This window comes from Falco naumanni, chromosome 13 (assembly GCF_017639655.2).
Source record: "Falco naumanni isolate bFalNau1 chromosome 13, bFalNau1.pat, whole genome shotgun sequence".
NCBI classification, from domain to species: domain Eukaryota; kingdom Metazoa; phylum Chordata; class Aves; order Falconiformes; family Falconidae; genus Falco; species Falco naumanni.
In genome coordinates this window covers 16,775,725-16,796,112 of record NC_054066.1, presented here as the reverse complement: position 1 = coordinate 16,796,112, position 20,388 = coordinate 16,775,725, and the positions used below count along the sequence as shown (strand labels likewise).

General features: G+C 48.9%; 1 protein-coding gene and 1 long non-coding RNA gene across 3 annotated transcripts in view; both read left to right on the top strand.

Moving 5' to 3' along the window:
- CCDC50 (coiled-coil domain containing 50) overlaps positions 1–20,388 on the top strand; it is a 45,436-nt gene that overhangs the window by 368 nt on the left and 24,680 nt on the right. For both annotated transcript variants that reach the window (XM_040613922.1, XM_040613923.1), the window contains exons 2-3: positions 17,837–17,899; positions 19,250–19,379. In XM_040613922.1, coding sequence (XP_040469856.1) covers positions 17,837–17,899; positions 19,250–19,379 — 193 coding nt within the window. The remainder of the gene's footprint in view (positions 1–17,836; positions 17,900–19,249; positions 19,380–20,388) is intronic.
- LOC121097148 lies at positions 433–8,848 on the top strand. Its single transcript, XR_005830796.1, has 2 exons — positions 433–2,100; positions 8,475–8,848. It is a non-coding gene; the product is annotated as an uncharacterized LOC121097148 (long non-coding RNA).

The window sequence follows — 20,388 nt, the reverse complement described above, 5'->3', positions numbered from 1 at the left end:
GCCGGGGTGGTTGGCGGCTCTTCCCCGCGGAGCCGGTTCCCGGCGGGGGAGGGGCTCGGTGCCCCGGCCGCGGCAGGGAGTGTGTGGCGGGCAGCGCGGGGCCCGGGGGGAGCCCGTCCCGCTTCCCCCGCGGTGTCCTCAGCGGCCGGGCGGGCGGAGGCCGGCGGGGCCGGAGCGGCGTTGGCCTGGCGGGGAGCCGCGACCGGCCGGCTCTGGGCTGCACGCCCCGGGGCTGGCGGCCGGGCGGGGGGTGCCGCTTCGCCCCGGCAGCAGGCGGGGAGCGGCGCGGGGGGAGGGGGCCAGCCCTTTGTCTGCGCCGGGGCCGAGGCCGCCGCCGGCGCTTCTGCCGCGCTTCCCCCGCCGCGCCCGGGCGGCGGGGCCGGGGCAGGGCTGCGGGCGCGGGGGGGAGCCGGGCTGTGAGACAGGCGGGAGCCCCCGGGGGATCGGCACGCAGAGACGTGTGCCTGGCGGTTACGGCTCGGTTGGGTTTGGAGGCTCCGCTCGGGGCGCTGGGAAGTGGGATCGGAACTGTGAATACCCGTGTGTGGGGTGATCTGAGGGGGACGGGCGATGTTGGGGTCCTGGTTAAAAATCCTTGAGGCTGCGGGGTTTTTGCGAAAGCTCTGCATGGAGCTTTAGAGCACCAAGCAGCCTCCTTCACCCTGCGAAATCCCAGTGCACCCCAGGAGCGCAGGGGAAGGGGGGGCTGTAGGCGCCCCCCACTTTCTGGGGTCCGGCAGCGGCAGCCCCAGGCCCCGCGCCCGGTCCAGGCTAGCCTGTGAGCTGGGCGCCCGCTTCACTTGTCTGTGCCTTTGAGCCCAACAAAGGCGCCCGGGAGCTGTTTCTGTTCTAAAAAGCTTTGTACAAGCTGGAGTTGTTCTGACAGCAATACAGAACTGTGGAAGCTGTGTCCAAATCAAGTTATTTTGAATTTACATTGTATTCACAGAGCACTGCACGCCTGTCTAAATACAACCAAAATTCCTTAAACTTGTTTTCCTTGCTGCTGGCCACTTCTTCTTTTTCAAAATTTCGTTTTTTACAAAATAGCAAGTGTGAATCTGACGATTCAGCTACTCAAGAGTAGAAGGTGTATGTCTGTGCAGGGCGCTGGAGGTTCTGATTGACCTCTTGTCATCCTTTAATGCTTCACTTCTTATTGCTACTGGACGAAAAGTAATATCCATGTGCCTGAAGTTTTAGGGGTTAATGTTGCTCCTGTTAAGAATTCTTATTGGTCATTTTAGTGTGGCCAATATCTCATCCTTAGAGTCTGTCCACACGTGGCTACTCAAGAAACTTAACCCGATTAACCTTTCCAGTGGATTGATTAAAGTGAATTAAATCCCTGTGTAGACTCTCTTATTCAGAATTTGAGTAGCCTTGATTTGATTTCGCTTGATTCATTTTTGAAGTGATCTACCTGGAGTGAGTTGAGGTTACTTTCATGCTGAATGAAAGTATGTTTACAGAGTTGCAGCGTAGCTCAACCAGTCCTTGGTTAACTTGCACCTGTGGTTAGCATGGATTAAGTTTCATGAGTGTCCTGGTGCGAAGATCTGTTGTTACCTGATAGCGGCTGGATTAAAGTAGCATCCCAGAGCAGCTCCAACATGCAAAGTAGATGAGGCCTGAGCCATGTTCTGCAAAGCCTCAGGCATGTTTCACACTTTTAGTTTAGTGGCATCATTTGTCTTTTATTGTGGAAAGTGTTGAAACCAAGCTATGCTTTGGTTTAGATCTTTTCATGCTGGGTGTTAATGCCAACCAAGGAAAGTATGTATCACCTTCCATACCTTGGGAAATAATTACTGTTCCTCATACAGAAATCATTGTGGATCCTTCTGGGAAAACATTCCCTTTCCTCATTTCGGGTAAAGGTCAGTTTAGTCGTTCATTAACAACGAAGAACATTGTTTTGCTTTGAATACTTTGTTCTTCACCAGCTGTCTTTGGGGATGGGGAAGGGTTGTGTCCAGGTTCTCCCTGGCTGCAGGCAGCTGGGACTGCTGCGACACAGCCTCATCCTCCTCTTCTGGTGTGGTCTTAACTCTTCTACCAGCGAGATCATTTCTGTGCAGCGATGGCAGTGAAAATCTGGTAACGAGCTAGGTGCTGCAGGAAGCCTTGTTTCTTGTGTTTACTTTCTTTTTTTTATCTGCAAAATTATGTATGCTAGTTGGAGGCCTGGTATAGATGGCATTTTGTTGGCGAATACTGTTTCAGCTGGTCCAGCTTATTTTGTGGGCAGGGGGGTTACTAGTGTAAAATGAACTCTCAAAACACTTTTTCCAGTATGAACTAGACCTTGGTGCTGCAGCCTAGTGTTACAGAGGTGGTTTTCCTTGAGCAGAAAAGTGGATGTTCTGACCACTGTGGTCAGTAAAGCTCTTGTAAGTTATTTGCTGAAGGTTTTGGTGTTAGTTGCAATCTGTGGGCTGAGTTTGCCTGTATTTCTTTTTGCGTCTTAAGTATCTGGGACGTTTTCTTTTCACAAAGCAGCTTCTGCTGTGTGCTCTTTTGACCCACCCCAGGGGATTGCTCAGCTCTATGTGTATAGATATTTTTTTTTTTTTTTACTGAGGTCCCATTTGTGAGCCTTTTGGGGGCAAAAACATACTGAAAATACTATCTTAATTAATTGCTTATAAAGCAAATAAAAGAAACTGGCTTGGACTCTGCTTGATCTCTAATTGTTTCTTCTGATCCGATGCATTTTTAGCTAGTAGCAGCTAAAATTGGGAAAGGCTACACCCTCTCCTTGGCTGCTTGTTTTAAATGAGCTCTTCGGTGCAGCCTCCGGTGCCATCTGAAAGCACTGTGCACTGCCTCTTGGACCTGGAGGCATCCCTGCCTGCAGGCAGAGCTGCACGGGGGCCTTCCTGGGAGGTATTTCGGAGCTGTGCACACCTTGCCCCTCTCTGGAGGATGCACCTGTGGTCCCATCTGCTGTTGCTGCTTTTGCCAAAAGGCTGAGGTCTGTGGCTACAGCTTTGTGAAGGCGATGCCCGTCTGCCAAGACTGAGACTCAGTCCCTTGTCCAGTGCAGTCTCTGAAAGCTATTAGTTGTTAGCAGTGGCGGGTGAAACCCAGGTAGGGGCTTCTGATTTTCCTGCCAGTTTGAGTCCTTAGTGGGGAGAGGCGGGGAGTAGAGGGACCGTGAACGCTGTCCTAGCAGTGTATGGCTCTTTGGAACTGTGGAAAATTGCAGTGGCTTAAGTGTTTTTATTTAATTTTATTTTTATATGTCTGTGCCAATCACTAGAACCAACCCTGCCATGCTGCTGTCTCTGGAGCTCCAGCCTTGACAAAGGCTGATTGTGTCACCCGTGCTTGGAGAGACACCACAACAATGCTCGCTCTATGGTTTCTACTCTTCATTAAATATCTGATTTGACTTTCTGAAGCTTCTGGGCTGTACATTCAAATGCTGCTAGTTGTAGTCTGCTGCCAGAGAGGCCAGTTTCCCAAACGTGGTAGTTGCATCTCTAACTGCAGCCTCGAGGAACAGGAAGGGCTTGAATCCTTATTGTCCACCTTTGGAAGGCTTTCTCTGGGGCAGGCAGACTGGCTGGCTCTCTTTTGCCTTAACATCAATTGAATAGGAGTTTGCTGTAAGCATCAGTCTTTCTCTTCCTTCCAACCACAGCACCTTCCTTCTGACCTCTGCAGCTTAACATGACCTTCGCTGAGACTCCTGCAATAAAACCTCCTGACAGCTGGCTTTCCAAGCGACTGGGGAGGGGGGTCAGCTCTAAGGTGCAGTGTTTCAGGCTCCCGCAATGTTATTGGTTTATATCAGGGCTTCTGGTGCCTGTGTATGCTCAGCAACACCACAGTGGACAAGAGGAATTTGATGTCTGTCAAAGGTGGAAGTGGGTTTGGAAAGTATTGATGGCTGGCACAGTGTCTGATGAGGAGGGATTCTGATTTGGGATTTTCCAGGGGACTGGTTTTGAAGGATGATCTGTCAGCTGTACGCATGTGAAGGAAGGGTTGGCCTTTAACTGGATTAGTATAATCAGGGCAACAATTTTGTGAGCAGCTGAGGGTTAGTCAGGTCACTGTGAAGCCACCTGTCCCGTGCCCTTTGGCTCCAGCTGGGATTTTTCCTTGCAGCATGATGTGCGGTGTCATGATCTTCTGCTTTGTGACTTCCCCAGAGAAGGGGTCTGAAAAATTCAAGCAAGCTGGATGGCTCAAGGGCAACAAGGAGGTGGAGAGTGATGGGATGTCAACGCAGGCTTTTCTTTCTAGGTCACTGGTTCATGTCCAACTCTTTTGAGTAATAGGAGGTCTGTTTTTCCAGCATGCATGAATTCAGTAGCTGAGGCTGTGGTAGTCATTTAACTTCTGGTTAAAGCTGGGTGAAAGTTTTATTATGCATTCAGTTGTTCTGGGTCTGCAGTGCTTGGCAGAGGAGATGGGCAGAATTAGCATATTTCATGCTCTGGGCTTCAAAATGCAACTGAGCAAGCAGGTCTGCCTCCTCCCATCCCTTAAATCCTTAGCACTTGTCCTCTGTGAGCTGCTGTGGAGGTTGTACCAAGGCAAAAAGATTGCTCCGAAAGCAGTCTTTGGCAGAGAGGAGCTTCCAGACTCAGGTTGATGCCTTCTGCAGAGATGTTTCCTTAGTTACTGACAAGTAGCTTGAGTGATAAGAGGGGACACAATCTGTTCTGCTCTCATTCCTGGGGATGCAGGGAGGGAGTTTCCCCTATTTGTGGTGCCAGGACATCCATTAGCCATCATCCATTGCTGCTCTCCGAGGAACGATCCCAGCTGAGCAGTGTGTTACAGATGGCATTGTGTTTGCTGTGACCACGGGCTTCTGTTTAATCTTTAATTTCCTGTGGCCATGAGCAGCGTCAGAAGGTGCGCGCATGCCTGGCAGGAGCTGGAGGTGGCTGCTGCAAGAAGCAGGAGAGGGCAGTTGTGTGCTCTCTGGGCACAGGGAAAATCCCACTTGAAGAAGAAATGGAATGTGCCTTGAGGCTGTGTGAAACTTCTCTGTTTTGCTGGAATAAGCTTTCTTTTCCTTGCTCGGAGTCATCCAGTTCACAGGAATGTAGCGATTTATAGGATGAAGGGACGTGTTCCCTCCCTGCTTCCTTGTCCCCTTCCCAGTGTCCCCAGCTGGCTGGCTTGCTGCTCACTCACTGCCACTCCTCTGCATAGCGCTGGTTTGAAGGCTGAAGGACTGAGGAAGGCCGGTCTGTTGCTAAAGCTGCCTTAAAACTCAAGAAGCTTAGGTCCAGTTTCTGGTGTGGCACTTGCTGCTGGCTTGTCCTTTTGCCTGTCTCCAAAAAGGAGATAAAGGTATTTGCTGTTCTGCTGCCTGGTAGCATGCACTGCAGGGAGCAAAGGGCGTTTGCTGGGCAATTCCAGCAGGAGAGCAGGGCTGCTGTCTCCCGGAGGCCTGGGTGTGTGTCAGGGATGCTCCATGTTCATCTTACAGTGCTGGCTTTTCCATGGGACACATGCTGGGAACTTATGGAAGTCCCTCGACACTTCATTTATATTTCCTTTTTAAAAATAGAAATTGGAGCCTTCCCACTGTTTTCTTTCTTGGTACATGAAAAGACGCCACACAGCTCATATGGCCTTGGCACTGTATGGCAGCTGGGAGAGACTTAGTAGGGCTGGAAAGAGAGCAGCAGCAGCATGCTGCATGTGTAAGGATGCAGAGCAGGGCCGTTGTGAGCAAAGGAGACCTGTTAGGCCTGGGTGCCCACAAAATCTACCCTCTAACCCCGGACACCTTGTAAATTAAGCTTGCCATAAGTGTCACTTTCCCTGGGGAGAAAGGTGTAGGTGAAAGCCTGCTCAGAAGCCTGGCACAGCTCTTCTGCCCCTGCCCATGGGTTTTGTGTCAGGCTCGAGAAGCTCAGCTGATGATTATTTTAGTAGCACACCAAACCGCAGTGCCACTGCCACAGTGCTCAGTCAGCCAGATAAAAATAGTGGGATCTTTCTGACTGCAGCCTGGGTGGGTAGGGGGTTTGGTCTGTGTACCCTTGACAGCCCTGCCTGCGGTGAATGCTGTTCAGGACAGAAAGTTGAAGTGGGTTTGCGAGTGAGTCACTCTTCCTCACTTCCCTTTTCAAAGGAGGTGTAAAAAGCTGTGTGGGGTAAAACTTTTGAGTTCCTCTGCGTGTATGGATATAGTTCATTCTTTTCCCAGCCCTTCTGCTGAACCAGGGCTTGGTGGCTGGAGGAATCAGCTTAAGAGGAAATGTTTTGTGGGCTCAATATGTGGTGTTCGGTAAGTGATGATGAAGTGGAAGAGGACATAAATAAGCAAATGTTTGAAAACACTGAGAGACAGGCAGATACTGACAAGGCTGACCTGAGAAGTGATGGGACAAGAGGAAAGAAGGAAGTTTATGCAAACGGGAAACAGTGAGAGGTGGATTTTCCTTTTTTCTTCTGCAGAAAGCAGTCCAAAAGACACAGTGTGTATAGCTCTGTCTGTTTACAGCCAGACAGGACAAGAAGCTGGAGTGTGACCCAGCTGGGAATGTTCCTTGCGGAGAGACTGTCACCATTGACCTGCGTGGGCTGGGGAAGTGCTAACCTGGCTCGAGGCAGCCTTCCCTGTTGTGGATGGAAAGCTGCTCCCCCTCTGCATGACAGAATGGCTTTGCACTGCAGAAGCACCTGAGCTTATCATTTGTGTGTTATGGGCATGGCAAATACTGCTTGTGGGATCCTGGTGGGAAGAAAATTTTTCCCCCCTCCATTCTGGAGTTACTTCTATTGTTGGGGTGCTGGCTGGTGGGACAGGGAGGATTTATGTCCTAAATTCACCAGTGCCTCTTGGAGGCTTTGGGGCGAAGTGGTGGAGGACGGCAGGGAAAAGACCTGGGAAGTTTCCAGGCCGCCAGGGTGTTGGCTGTCGTGGTGGCACGCAGTGCTGCTGTTCGCAGGCTGTGCTCTCCTGCAGGCAGTTCGGTCGGCGCCAGGTTTCCGAAGGAAGTTGGTGTTGGGAAGAGGCTGGGCTCTCCTGACCTTATTTGCAGCGCTGGAGGGAGTGGGTCTTTGGCCAGGGCTGCAGAGCCCTGCCTGCATTCTGTGCATCCCTGACACGAGGTGGAACAGGCAGGTTTGCCTCCGGCTCCTGTTATAGTGCTCAGTTACCTGGTACTCCAGGCAGTTGGCTTTATGCAGAGCATCAGCTCCGGCCACATAGGTCCCGATTTTAATTGTCTTTTCTTTTTCTTTGTTGGTTTGTTTTTTGTTGTTGTTGTTTGAAGAAGCTCTGGGTATACAATATCACCTAAAGGTGATTTAACTCCCAAAGCAAAAATTTTACTTCTGACTGACTTGGAGCTCGTTTTATGCTCTCGGAGAGGAGGCATTTAAAAGGCCGCCAGCCTGCTTCTTCCTTGTGCTTTGCAATGCATATGAGCTGTGAGCACAGGTGCCACAAAGCGGTTTGCTCCAGGTTGCTGTGGGGAGCTCTGCCTCCTGTTACCTGGCCTCTGGGGCCAGATAGGCATATTCTTACCCTGTTATACCACTGTTTTAAATCTGTAGTTGCTCTGAGGGCAACGTGCCAGCTCAAGGCTGTGACAGGAAGGGGGGGCATGTATTGTTAGTGCTGCAACTTTACTGATTTGTGACTCTCTTGTAGATGGATGTAAAGGTTTGACTGATCTGGGGCCAGCTTTGCTACTCTGTGTTCTCCAGAGCTGACTAATAAACTTGGAGAACTTAAACGTGGGAAGTGAGGGGGGAGAGGAGACAGTGGCCATGAGGAGCTGGTGGAGCAAAGAAAAGGCATTTTGAAACTAAGCAGAGCATCCTGGGTTGGTTAGGTGGAGGAAGGTTGTTCTTGCAGAGCAGACTGGCAGTGCTGGTGGCAGTCAGGAGTCCTCACAGCCTAGCAGCCACCTTTCTAGGCAAAAGGAACCTGATAGGAATCTGTGCAAGGATCAGTTCAGACCCCTCCACCTTTGAATGCAGCAGATGGCCAGATTTCCAGCAAGCCTGTGAGGCTGCCCTGGGGCCCACCCTGCTGGAACTTTGCTTCTCTTGGTATCTGATCTGGATGAATAAAATCTGGGGCTTATTTGCAAGCGCACTGGTGCTGCGGTCCATCCTTCCAGCTGCAGCTTTGGTTTAGCCACAAGCCTTGGAGCAGTCTGGGGCTTGGCTCTAGCCACTTTTATTCAGCCTTTGGGTGACTTCTCTGAGGGAGCCTGGCTTCTGCTTGTTCTCTCCAGAGATGCTCGTACCTCCATATGGCTGCGGGTCCCTGTGGTGTAAAACCACCCTGCGGGGTTCTGAGAGGAACTGGAACTGTGGGTTTTTTTTTAGCACTTGGCACTTTCTGCGTGGGTGTCAGGCTTCCAGCAGTCAGCCTTGCGTAGTCACCACACTGAGTCAGTGCATGAACCTGTACCAGAGGGGCACTGGGAGCTCACTTTCTGTATCCTGCCTCCCTTGTATTTTGCTACATTGTCTTTTAGGATTAAGCTGGAGCAGAAGCCTGGGCAATCTGACACTTTGAATTATCTCCGCTCCCGGCTGCCTGCCTGCCTCTCTGGAGCTGCTTGTGTGAGTTTATTCACCACAGCCTGAAACTGAGGACTTGGAAATGCTAGTGAAGCATCTGAGACCCACGGTGCCATGGCTCCTGAAAGCCACCCTGAACCACAAAGTGGATGTGCCAGCTCTCTGCGCGGAAACTACTGAACTGAGCAAGGGATTTAGATTTGCATTTATCAGGGAACAGAAGTTTTACCTACCTGGGAAATTGAGTGTGTCCTTCTAAGTGTTTTGTGTAGTATAAAATGGCCTGAAATGCTGAAATAAAAGCTGAAATAAACAGATGAAAGGAAAATATGGTGATCACTGTTGAGATGTGTGTGGGGGGAGCGTATATAGTACAAATCTCTTGAGATGCAGACTCCATGCCTGAGCAGTTTTCTGAGTGGGTGGCTGTTTTGAGTTGTGGGTGAGATTGTTTTTCTTTCCCCGCTCCCTTACACCAGTTTAAATGAGTAGTGTTGGGTTTTAAACTAAAACTGCCATGACATCCTGTCTGCAAAAGAAACAAAAAAACCTCCAGAAAAGGGCATGTGATATGATCCATGGGACACTGCTGAAGGCGTGTTTTACAGCTACAGTGGTGCATGGGGACTTCTGTGTCAGCCATGGGTTTTGACCTCTCTTGCTAAAGGTAACTCCTGCCCTGTTCTCTAGTGATGTGTGGTGGTTTGCCCTTGAGCAAAGTGAGGGTAAAACACAGCTGTTGGAGGCAGTGTTGTTTGTTTTACTGTAATCCATGGTTGGGAGACAGTGGTGAAAGTTGGCTGCTATGAAAGCTTCTCCCTGTCTTTGTTGTTGGTTGTTCATTTTGCACATGTGGTGTTAGCTGAGTCAACTGAAGCTGTGTCAGATGCTGGAGAGAATGAACTACACAAGCAACTTTTGTTCTCATTGATGGTTAAGATTAACTTCTTCCACACACAGACCCAGTTATGCCTCTGATACTGTGATGAAGTGTGGGTTTGCCTGCTGCTTGGCTGCGGTGTCGAACTAGCCATTCCTGACCAATGTAATCTTAAAGCTTTTATACCTGTCCATCTGGATGTTACTGGTGGGTCCACAGTGTGAGCTCACTGGTGACCTTTTGGGTATAGGCAGTCCTGTACAGCTGGTGGACACTGGGGCACTCAAGAAGGAGCTACAGAGATTTGTGTTCTGAGCTTGGCAGATAATGGCTTGCAGATTATTAAAGTATTGTGGCTTATATATCTGCTGTCCGCCTTAAAGCGGCAAAATACTGTAGCTATTCAGCTCGTCAGTGCACAGACATTTCTGGAATAGGAGACAGCAGCTATAGCAGCAATGTTGTCTATAGAAATGAGAGGTTTTGGAAAGTTCTTGTGACTCGGAATACTTCATATCTGGGGGCCCAGCTAGACCTGGCTGAAAAGGCTGAATTTTCAAAGCGTGGGGGCCAGTACTCCTTAAGGCTCAATGCCATTTTGAAGTATGTCTGTATGGCCAAGCTTAAACAAAGGCTTGGCGAAGAGTAGCTGGAAAGCAGCCTGGCAGAAAAGGACCTGGGTGTGCTGGTTGATGGCCGGCTGAACGTGAGCCAGCAGTGTGCCCAGGTGGCCAAGGAGGCCAACAGCATCCCGGCTTGTGTCAGAGACAGTGTGGCCGGCAGGACAAGGGCAGTGACTGTCCCCCTGCACTCGGCACTGGTGAGGCTGCACCTTGAATGCTGTGTTCAGTTCTGGGCCCCTCACTGCAGGAGGGACGTAGAGGGGCTGGAGCGTGTCCAGAGACGGGCAATGAAGTTGGTGATGGGTCTGGAGCACAAGTCTTTTGAGGAGCAGCTGAGGAAACTGAGGTTGTTTAGCCTGGAGAATGGGAGGCTCAGGGGAGACCTTATGCTCTGTATAACTACCTGAAAGGGGGTTTTACAAAGGTAGGTGTTGGTCTGTTCTTCCAAGTAACAAGTGATAGGATGAGAGGAAGTGGTCTCAAGTTATGCTGGGGAGGTTTATGTTGGATATTAGGAAAAAATTCTTCACCAAAAGGGTTGTCAAGCACTGGAACATGCTGCCCAGGGAAGTGGTTGAGTGACCATCCCTATAGGTACTTAAAAGATGTGTAGATGTGGTGTTGCTTTAGTGGTGGATGTGGCCATGGTGTAGTGGTGGACTTGGCAGTGCTAGTTAATGGTTGGACTTGCTCTTAAAGGTTTTTTTCCAACGTAAATGATTCTATAATTGAAATGCTTCAACATTTTCTTCTGGAAGTCAAAGGCATATCTTTAACATTCTCGACCTATGGGTTGTGTTTTAATCTTGGGGGATAAGAAGAACTGCTCTTATTTAGAAAAATTGCAGGTGATGCAGTGTAGGGTGCAATTATCCAATGTCAGCCTTCTGTAATAAAGGTAGAATGATAAACTTAATAAAATTCTGTGTCTGGGGCATGCTTTAGGAATGACCTTTTGATGTCTCTTGTGGTGCTGCTTTTTTGTGATCTTGGGTATCTTCAGCTTCATGTTTATACACTTTGCAAGCACATCACCCCTGCTTCGAGGTGTTCAGCAGATGCTCTCTCAGCTTGAGGACTGCTCTGGCACAGTTTGCAGACAGAAGTAAGAAGTAACCTCAGAGAAGGCATTTTGTGAATACTGCTGCTATCTATTCCAAGGTGGGTTAAAAAATAGTTGTGTTCTGAAGATTTGGTTGCAAAATCTTTATAGTCTTCCTTCTTAAAGTGTTGTTGGGTGGAAAGAGCTTATTGTTGGAGAGTGGTGCAGACAGAGAGGACAAACCTCTCGTGGCCTTGACCTCAAGGCATTATCTTAGTGCAGAGAGGATAACCTTCTTCCCAAATCCCAAGCTGTTCTTAGCTTCCAGGCCAAGATTGCCAATAAAACCTCCATGGTTCTTTGGCGATACTTCTTTATTTTGCATGTTTATGCTTTTAGAAATTAGGCTGAGACCTCTCACTTTGGTTCCCCGTGGGGCTGCCCAGTCTACTTGTGCTGCTTGGTAGCCCCTGGCTACATGAGACATGGCTGAGAAGCAGCAATTGTTCCCTTCCCCAGGCAGCCAAGCCCTGCCCTCCACCTGGGAGCCACCTTCTCCCTGCATGAGTTTTCTGATGTCCTTGGCACTGACAGTGCCTGGTGAACAATGTCCTAGGAATGCTGTCTGCATAACAGCAGCTGCAGCAGCCAAGGCATGTCCTGGCCAGCCTCTGCCGGTGCCTGCGCGCGGTAGCAGAAACTCGGGAAATCTCCTGGTGCGATGGGAGAGACAGGGCAGAAGTGAGAAACACTGAGGTCAGGTCATGGATCTCCCAAAACAGCTTTGCTGGGGGTGCAAAGGAAATGTCCTAGTTGCATGTTTCCTCTGAAAACTGTCCTCGGGGCAGCCTGTCACCTCCGGTTGAGTGGCTGCTCGGTCACGTTGGCTTTGTTTCAAGGAAACAATCTGCAAGTTTTGGAGGGGTTTACCTGGCTTGGAGTAGCCCGGCCAGTCCCTGCTGGTGAGAGTCTCTACGAGGTCCAAGCTTGCTTTCTAATCTGCAGGGATCTTCACAGCTCAGCATCTTCCTGAGACTGCAGGCTTGTAACAGGCTGTGCTTGCTGCTTGCCACTTGATTTGTCAGCTTTATAGGCCCTAAAAAGTGACTTTAGCTGATCAAACTGTTTTTTTCCTGTGTCACTTTTGTCTTTTCTCTCCCTCCTGTCCTTCAGTTGAGGATTCAAAAACTGCAGATGGTCTAAACTAAGCATGACTCACACCTTCTAGTTTATTTTGTGAATTATCCAGCACATGATGCTGACAGGAAAATGTTGGGAGTGGAGGGGGTAGGGAGCAAGAGACGTTTTTTAAGACCCAAAAGGAAATGCTTGGAGCATGTATGTGTGGCCCCTGGGTCACTGAACTTGGCGATGTCCCAGAGCATAGCGTATGGGCCAAGTGGGCCCTTCAGCCCTCAGCAGATGTCAAAATATGGTCTGACTTCAGGCAGAAGTGTGACGGGGTGTTTTGTTGTATGCCTTTCTTGAGAAGCCAGTGGGGTTTGACATCTTGTAGAGATGGTGCATGTTCACGCCACCCATTACTGGGTGTTACTACCTACCTCTTTGTCACACACCTAAGTATCGCTAGCAACGTCTATGGCTGCCTCTGCTCCTCTTCTGTGGTTACCTCACTCTCTTTGAAGCAGTTTGGTGTTAGAAATGCTGAGCTGTGGAGCTGAGGTCATGCTGGAGTAAGGTAGTGAGGCAGATGGCAGGCTATAAAAAGGAAAAGGTTATTTAATGAAATTTTGCCAGGTTGTCATACCTAGAGATGCTCTTATCTCAGCCCTAATGGCAGGCTTGCAACCATGCCTCAGAGGTGCAGATGCATGGAAAGGAGTATTTCCAGGGTAAACTGCCAGTGGAGAAGACCTGTGCTTGGAGCTTGTAGAGAGGCTCTTTGGGATCCCTCAAGCAAGCCAGCTCCTTCTTTCACGCCACTGCATGAATTTTGCAGCCCACCACTGCTGCAAAGGATGATGCTTCTAGCCATGCTTCTGCCCTCATCCTTCTCAGCTGGCACCTCTGCTGGCGGCGGCAGTGGCTGGGATTCCTGCGCTGGCATTCCTTTTATTGACAGCTGTGCCAGCAGCACGTATTCCAGGCGTGCTCCCTGCTGCGCCAAGGCAGATTGGCTTAATCAGACTATGGTAAACCTGTTGTTAATGTTTCACACTTCAGTGGATTTGCCAATTGTAGCTGCTCTGATTGCACCCCTGCTGCTTGCTTGACTGTCTGATGGCTCGCAGCCAGGGCCCAGGGATGGGAAGTCAGTTTGCAGCAGTGAATGTGACATTAATATTACCTTTCATTTTTCAGGCATACAGTTAGGGAATAAGGAAACGGACTTCTTTCCCCTTCAGTATGAAGCCTCCTGGAGAGGAGGAATGTGTCTCTGTTGTCGTTGGGGCCATCCTATTTCTCAGCACAAACCCGGTGCACATAATACCCAGTAATGGGTGTGCTGGGGCTGTGCTGAGGCTGGGCCGAGGATGAGGACTGGTGCCAGTGAAACTTTATTTCAGACCACGGCTGGCTGGTGCACATCTCCAGTCATTTCATAGCTGCCTTATTGTTGGATGCGTGTCCTCAAGGGTGAAGGGTTGGTTTCCTTGGCCTCACTTGCAGCTGCGGTCATACTTGACTCAGTGCCATGGGCGCAGGGTCTGTCTAGTCTTGAGGGAGTGCTCTGCACTTACTATTGCCCGCACACTTGCTAGGGAGTTGCAGGTGTCCGCGTCTCTTGCCACCTGGCTGGCTCACAGTGCTTCCTTGTGTTCATAATAGGATGTTCTCATCTTCCTTTGCACATTGTCCTCAGGCTGATGGGACTTGGGAATAACGTGCTCAGATGAGTCGGAGGTGGCCAGCCCAGCCAAGTTTCTGACAGTGATGAAAGGTCGTCTTGTGCCGTCCGCCCTGCCAGCAGCTCCAGCAGCACAAAGTGAGGGCTGTGCGCTTGAGCCATCCGTTCGCGGGTTTGTAAGAGCAGCTTAACGGGAGTGTATACGCAGCCAAGTGGCTTCTTCACCAGTGCACGAATGAATCCAAATGTGTGAGCAAACCTAAGGCTTGCTGCTGCCCCACCAGCCTGCTCTGTGCTGTGTCTTCTGTGAGATGGGTGCACTGGGGAGCTTCCTGTGAGCATAATCATTATAAACCATCCAGCTTCCTCTCTCTGTACTGGATCTTGATGGGATAATCATCACTGTTCTAAGACCCAGTCCCTGCGTTTGTGTTTAGGCCCTGTAACTTGGTGGCTCGTCCCAGGATGTTGTCCCCACACGCTCTGTCCCTGCCCGCAGAGACAGGGCAGGTGGTGGCGGGGCACAGCCTTGGGTCAGGGTGCTGTGTGGCCGTGTTAGGGGTGGCACTGGATCTGAGGCCGGTTGCTTTGGGTGGTGAACTGGGAAGTGCGTGTGGTGGTACCCTGGGCTGTGTGTGCTTCTCGGCCCAGGTGCTGAGCTCTGGATGGCACAGACCTGTCCTGAAGAGCCAAAACAACCCAGACAAGTCCCTGCTTTATGTCTCTGGCATCCAGCAGCTTTCCTTGGCAGCCCATAGGACGTGAAGTCCAGAGGAGTTTTGTTTTTCTTTATTTTTGCTTATTTATTTAACTCCAGAGACCCATGGACTAATTCTCACAGATCTCTGGGGGAGCAGCTAGAAGAAGCAGGCCCATCCATACACAGAACAGTATATGCACTCGACTTTTTTGAGTCCATGCTTTCTTTAGAAATTTTTTTAGTGGCCCATCAGTCCAGAAGGGTTAAACAGTTGTTGCTGTGTTGTAGGAAAGCAGCTCACCGGAGGAGGTGAGACTTTTCTGGAGTTGGTGCAAGACTGTCAGGAGAAGAGCAGCAGCGTTCTGCAGCGGCCCTCCCACTTTCTTGCCTGTATGCCAAGCATGTTTCTGTCAACATGTTTTTTCCCAAACAAATAAAAAAGTGTGTCTGGATGTGGGTAGAATAGAGTAAAAAAAAAAAAACACAAACCAAAAAAAACCCCCAAAAACCCCCAACACCAAAAAAACCCAACAAAACAAAAAAAAAAAACCCCAAAAAACAACAAACCAAAACAAATGTCCTCCTCCCCACACATGCCTCTGGGGAGGATGGAGCAAAGGTCCGCCAGCACCATCAGCACCATGACTGACAAGGCAGATGATCTGAGCCATGGGGATCAGAGCAGTGTATGAGCCTGTACAGAAAGGAGTTGGGAAGGGCTGGGATGCAGTTTCATAAGCGTTTCTTACAGCAGCAATCTTTATGCAAAAATTATGCAGCTCTGAAATGTTCATATTTCTTGCTCCTGTGCTGCCCGCCTTGTCTTGCTAGTACAGCTGTTCAGGCAGCTGTGCAGTGGACTTGCTCAGAGACCTACTGCAGTTAAAAATAACAAAATAACACTTCCCCCACCTTTTTTTTTTTTTTTTTTTTAAACTATCAGGAGCAAGTGCTGCTTCTTGACTATGTGGTGGTAAAACCCAGCCCCTAGATTTGGGCAGACTGTAGCTCTGTTTTCAGGTATCTTTGCTTGGCTCTGAACTGACAGGAGGGCTCAAACCTCGGGGCTGGATGTGCCCTCCAGCAGGCCAGATGATGCTTGTTGTAAGCAGAAGGTGGTTGTTCCACAACCATTCTATGATGCTGAAGTAGTATTAGGGGCCACAGATAAGTCTCTATGGGCAAGGTCTTCTTGCCCTATCCCACAAAAACATGGGTTTGTGCCCACCAAGCACCCTGCATATGTCACCTGTGAATAGCAGTGCTGCCTGCAACTCAGCTGTGGGTTTTCCAGACCTGCGGCTGAAGCTAGCGTTTCTGTTTTTATACACGGATGCCCACTGGAAGTATTTCAGTGCTATTTAGCGTTTTGTATTCTCTTGCCTTTTTTAAAAGAAGCTGCAATAAAAAAAAAAAAAGGCAACAACTAAACCTTAATTGCACCATCTAGAATTGTATGTGTTTAAAGTGAGTCACTATGGGATCATATAACCGTAATCTTTGTCCTCATCTCCACCCTGCTGCTTGTCACTCTCCTTCCCCGAAGTGCTGTTCTAGCTTTTAGAAGCTTTTGTTATCTGTAAAACACCTTCCAGTGCAGAAAGACTCAACCAAAAATTCTGTTAAATACTTCATCTTTTATCGTATTCATCTGACCTCTTAGTACACACAACCAGAAACAATTCTAGCTATTTTGTGAAGGTATCTGGGTGCAGAGGAACATCTCGATGCTTCTCGAGCAGACCATATGTGTCAATGCGAGAAGAGGGAAGGCTTGTGGGATGGTGGCTCAGGAAGACACAGCTACCTTCTCATTTCTGTGTATTTTCCACCCTTTGTGGTGCTGGAAATGTCTTCTCTTCTCCGACTCTGAACCCTTTCGTGAACAGGTTCCTCATAAATTCCCCTTGTAGTTTTGGTATGTTCTGGGGGTTTTGGGGTTATTTTCACTTTCTCTTCTAGGCTGTTGCTGTGCTCTGCTAAAGAGAAACCTTGGTCTTCTCCAGAGGTTTTGCCCGTGGAGCGCAGCAGCAGTTTGTACCTCCCTCTGCAGCTTTGGAAGCACTTTGTTGTTCTCTGCTTTGTGCTGTACCTTTCAAATGGGAGATATTCCCCTTTCAGGTCCTTCAGCTGTTTGGCTTGTCACGTTGAGGGAAAAACAAGTGATAGACCTCTGCAGTGTAAAGTTTTTAGTGCCTTAAACTGCCTTAAACTCTCCTAGAAGCAAGGAGGAACCCCACGTATGGCCAATGTGTGGAGCGAGGCCCCATCTTGCAGTTTGGGGCGCAGGTCACGGTTTTTCTTTGGTTCACCAAGAAGCTGATACATACCTACCACCAAAGGACCGAACCAGATGCTGTGTGTGTGCGCCTATCCCAATATGTATGTGACTTGTGTTTTGTTGCCCTGCTGCCTATCATAGCAAGTTAAAAATAAACACTGGTGTTTTTCTACAGTGTGGGTAGAGCATTCCTTTGAAAGTTCAAGCATGAAAGTGATAGGCATTGGCAAAAATCTGCTGCTTTCAAACCGGTGCCAAATGGAGCTCATCTCCTTCCCGTTTACCTCGTCTCTGGGTCATCTTCATCGTGCTAGAAGCTGTGCTTATCCCTGCTGGTAATGCTGTGGTTGATCCTGTATCTGGGTTCTAGGTACAAATTTGGCATCTGCACTTAAAGTCAATGAAGCTTACAAGAGACAACTGTAAAATGATGCCTGCGCTGGTAGAAATGGCTTGCAGTGAGAGCCATGGAGCTCAGTCTGCTCAGCTCTGGAGAGGTGTATGTGCTTTTGCCTTAGTGCACAGAAAATACTATTCTCAGACTCTTTGACCTGGCAAGGAAAGTCATAGTAAGCACAAGCACTTGCTGTTGGTTTTAGTTGAACACAGTCAGCGTGGGCATCATTATAAATTTGGGAGGAGTACAGGGTTTTGTACACAAGGTCTGATCTAGTAGTGGTGTGGGCAATCCTGATCTTAAACTAAAGTGGAGGTGGAGTGGAGAAGGCTTTTTACGCAAACAGGGACAAAGAAGCAAGTGCATGCAAAAATAGCCACAAGTGCAGGAGAGGGGGAAACACCCAAGTCCAAAGTCCAGATCTTGGCTGGTAGAAAGTGTGTCAGAAGTCTCTGTGTGTATGCTCCCCTGCCCCCACTCTTCTGATGTTGTGTTTTGGTTTGGGGTTGTTTTTTTGTTGTTTTGTTGTGGTTTTTTTTAAATTCCCCTTCTGCTAATTATTTTGGCTTTGTTTCCCTGTCCAGTGTGTCGAGACTTTGCTGTTCTGGAAGATCACACCTTGGCCCATAACTTACAAGAACAAGAGAGTAAGTAGCAATGATCTTTGGAACAAGCTGAAGCAAATTTTCCCCAAAAGATACCTGGCTTTGTTTAGTTTTGCTAAGAAAAATCCTCTCTGCTTTTATTTCATTTTTATTCTTTTCAGTGGAAGACAGACTATTACTGTCTTCACTGTCCTGTAACACTACTCTGCATTCTGCCCCAGCTCCCATTGTACCCTAGAGATAGCCGCATTTAATGCTTCAATTTTGTGTTCTCCTTTAGAGTTGAGTTTATGCCATTTATGATGAAATTGCATGTAGGAGTGCACTTGAGGTTTTGTTGCTGTGCAAGGTTTTTAGAAATGACTAGCAATTTTGGAATTTGGAAGCTTCAAGTTTTATAGGCTGACCTGAGGTGCAACCAGAAGAGGTCTGTTTGTTTACTTACTTCAGAATTGCTAGTGCCTGCCTTTTGAGTGGAGGCTTCCTTTTAAGACATTTTGAGATAGGGCAGCTGTACACTACAAGGGCTTAAAAGGGGGGAAAAAATACAGTCAGGAACTTCAAAGTGACTGGTATTTTTTTATTTACTTTTTAAAAAAAATTTTTTTACATGCTTATCTGTTACTTTAGGTATGCTTGCATTGCAGTTTCAGGTGTGGTGGCCTCTAATCTGCTTTGCTGGGTGCCAAGACTGTTGGTATCTACCAGTACTAGGTGCTAATACCGTTCCAGCTACTCTGCCAAGAGCGCAGGTTCTGCTGAAGTTGTGCCCTTGCTGCTGGAACCTGAGACCACTGAATTAAAGATGGCTTTCAGCTGCAGCTCATGTAGCCATCTTTTCTTGCAGGCAGTATCCATGTATGGTAAAGGACTCACTTTAGCACTCGGTTGCTCTGTTGCTAAATATAAAGGTAGTGAGATTCTGGAACTGATTATGTTGAGAGTGAGGAGTTCCCTCGTCTAGAGGTTCTTGAGAACAAATCATGGAAGCATCCATCAGAAGTGGTTTAGGTTCAGCTCATCCTCACTGGCCTCTGGTGGTCCCTTCCAGACCGACTTTATTAATCTAGGGTAACTTCCCACAGCCAGAAAATGAAATCCAAAGCCTAAAAAGCATTCCCTGTAACCCTGCATGCAAGTAAGATATGCGGATCTAGTTTTGGTAACAGGCACACATATACAGCCCCCTCAGTGCTGAGACAAGACAATCTCAAGCTGCTAGTGTAACTTCAGTTCAGGACTTCCCCACCTTTAGAGATGTTACATGATGCTCCCCTGCCAGGAATTACCTGCCTTTCTGGCCTGGAATCTCCCCCCTGCCCTGCTTTGTCTTGCACATAGTGTGAACTTCTGCAGGCTGATCTGAGAGTTCTTGTCTGTGTTTATTTCCAGTTGAGCATCACTTGGCAACAAATGTTCAGCGTAATCGTCTGGTGCAACATGACTTGCAGGTGGCTAAGCAACTGCAGGAAGAGGAGGATCTGAAAGCACGTGCTCAAATCCAAAAACACCAAAAAGACTTGTGAGTTTGGGATGGAGCTGTTGAGATGCAAGTCCCATTTGATCAGAGCCCTGAAATCAGCTCCTTTGAGTTGGTTGGCAGCACCTGGGGTTCAGGTTGATCAGCCTTTTGCTTTTGTTTCCTTTTTCCTTTGGCTATCTGTTGCTGTAAGAGTATTAATACTCAGCTCTGTCACACAGTAATGGGAGCAGGTGGTCCTGGGGCCTGTCCCGGCTTAGATTCTATTGCCTGACCATGAGAAGGCACCTTCCTGTTCTGCTGCCTGTTGGCAAAGGGGTAACTTGGCCACTTGTGTTGACCTTGTCCCTGGCTAAAGTTTGAGGATGAAGAAACTGTACCACAGAAATGCACTGTTACGATGAATACTGTTGTGGAAATTGCAGATACTGGCACGTTTGCATTGTGCCTGATGAGTGCTTTTGAGGAGCTGGGTGCAGTGCTTTTTGGTGTCCTGCTGCACTGAGCAGCTGAAAGCCCCTGCTTGTGCTTGCAGATGGTGCAGTGTGAGGTGACCTGGGAAGAGGAGCTGCTGCCCCAGCATCAACTAGTGGAGATGGGTGGTGGGGGACAGGCCTGCTCTTGCAGCCGTTGACTTCTACAGCGGCTGGGGGAGGATGCCTAACGAGCAATCCAGTTTGCTCTGCAGGTTTGCTCAGGCCCCACACACCAAACCTAACCCCGTGGCCTGTGATTTGGCTTTCTGTGTGCTGTGGCTCTCAGGCTGCGGAGCTGGTATGGGAATGAAATGTGGCAGTGCAGGGCAAAGCAAACTGTGCTTTCCAATCCAGAGTTGACATAGTGCTTTTCTCTTTTTATTTCTTATGCATTTTTTTTGCATGCCCCTCCCCTCCCCCCCTTTAGTCTCTTGCCATGTGAGGTGTAACAAATGGGTCGTGTGACAGGGCTCAGTCAGATCCCAGGGATGAGAGATGGGAGGACAGGGCTCCCTGCAAATGCAGGGTCTGCAAGGCAGGATGCATCTCCTGGCAGCTGTGCTGCCTCCTGGCTT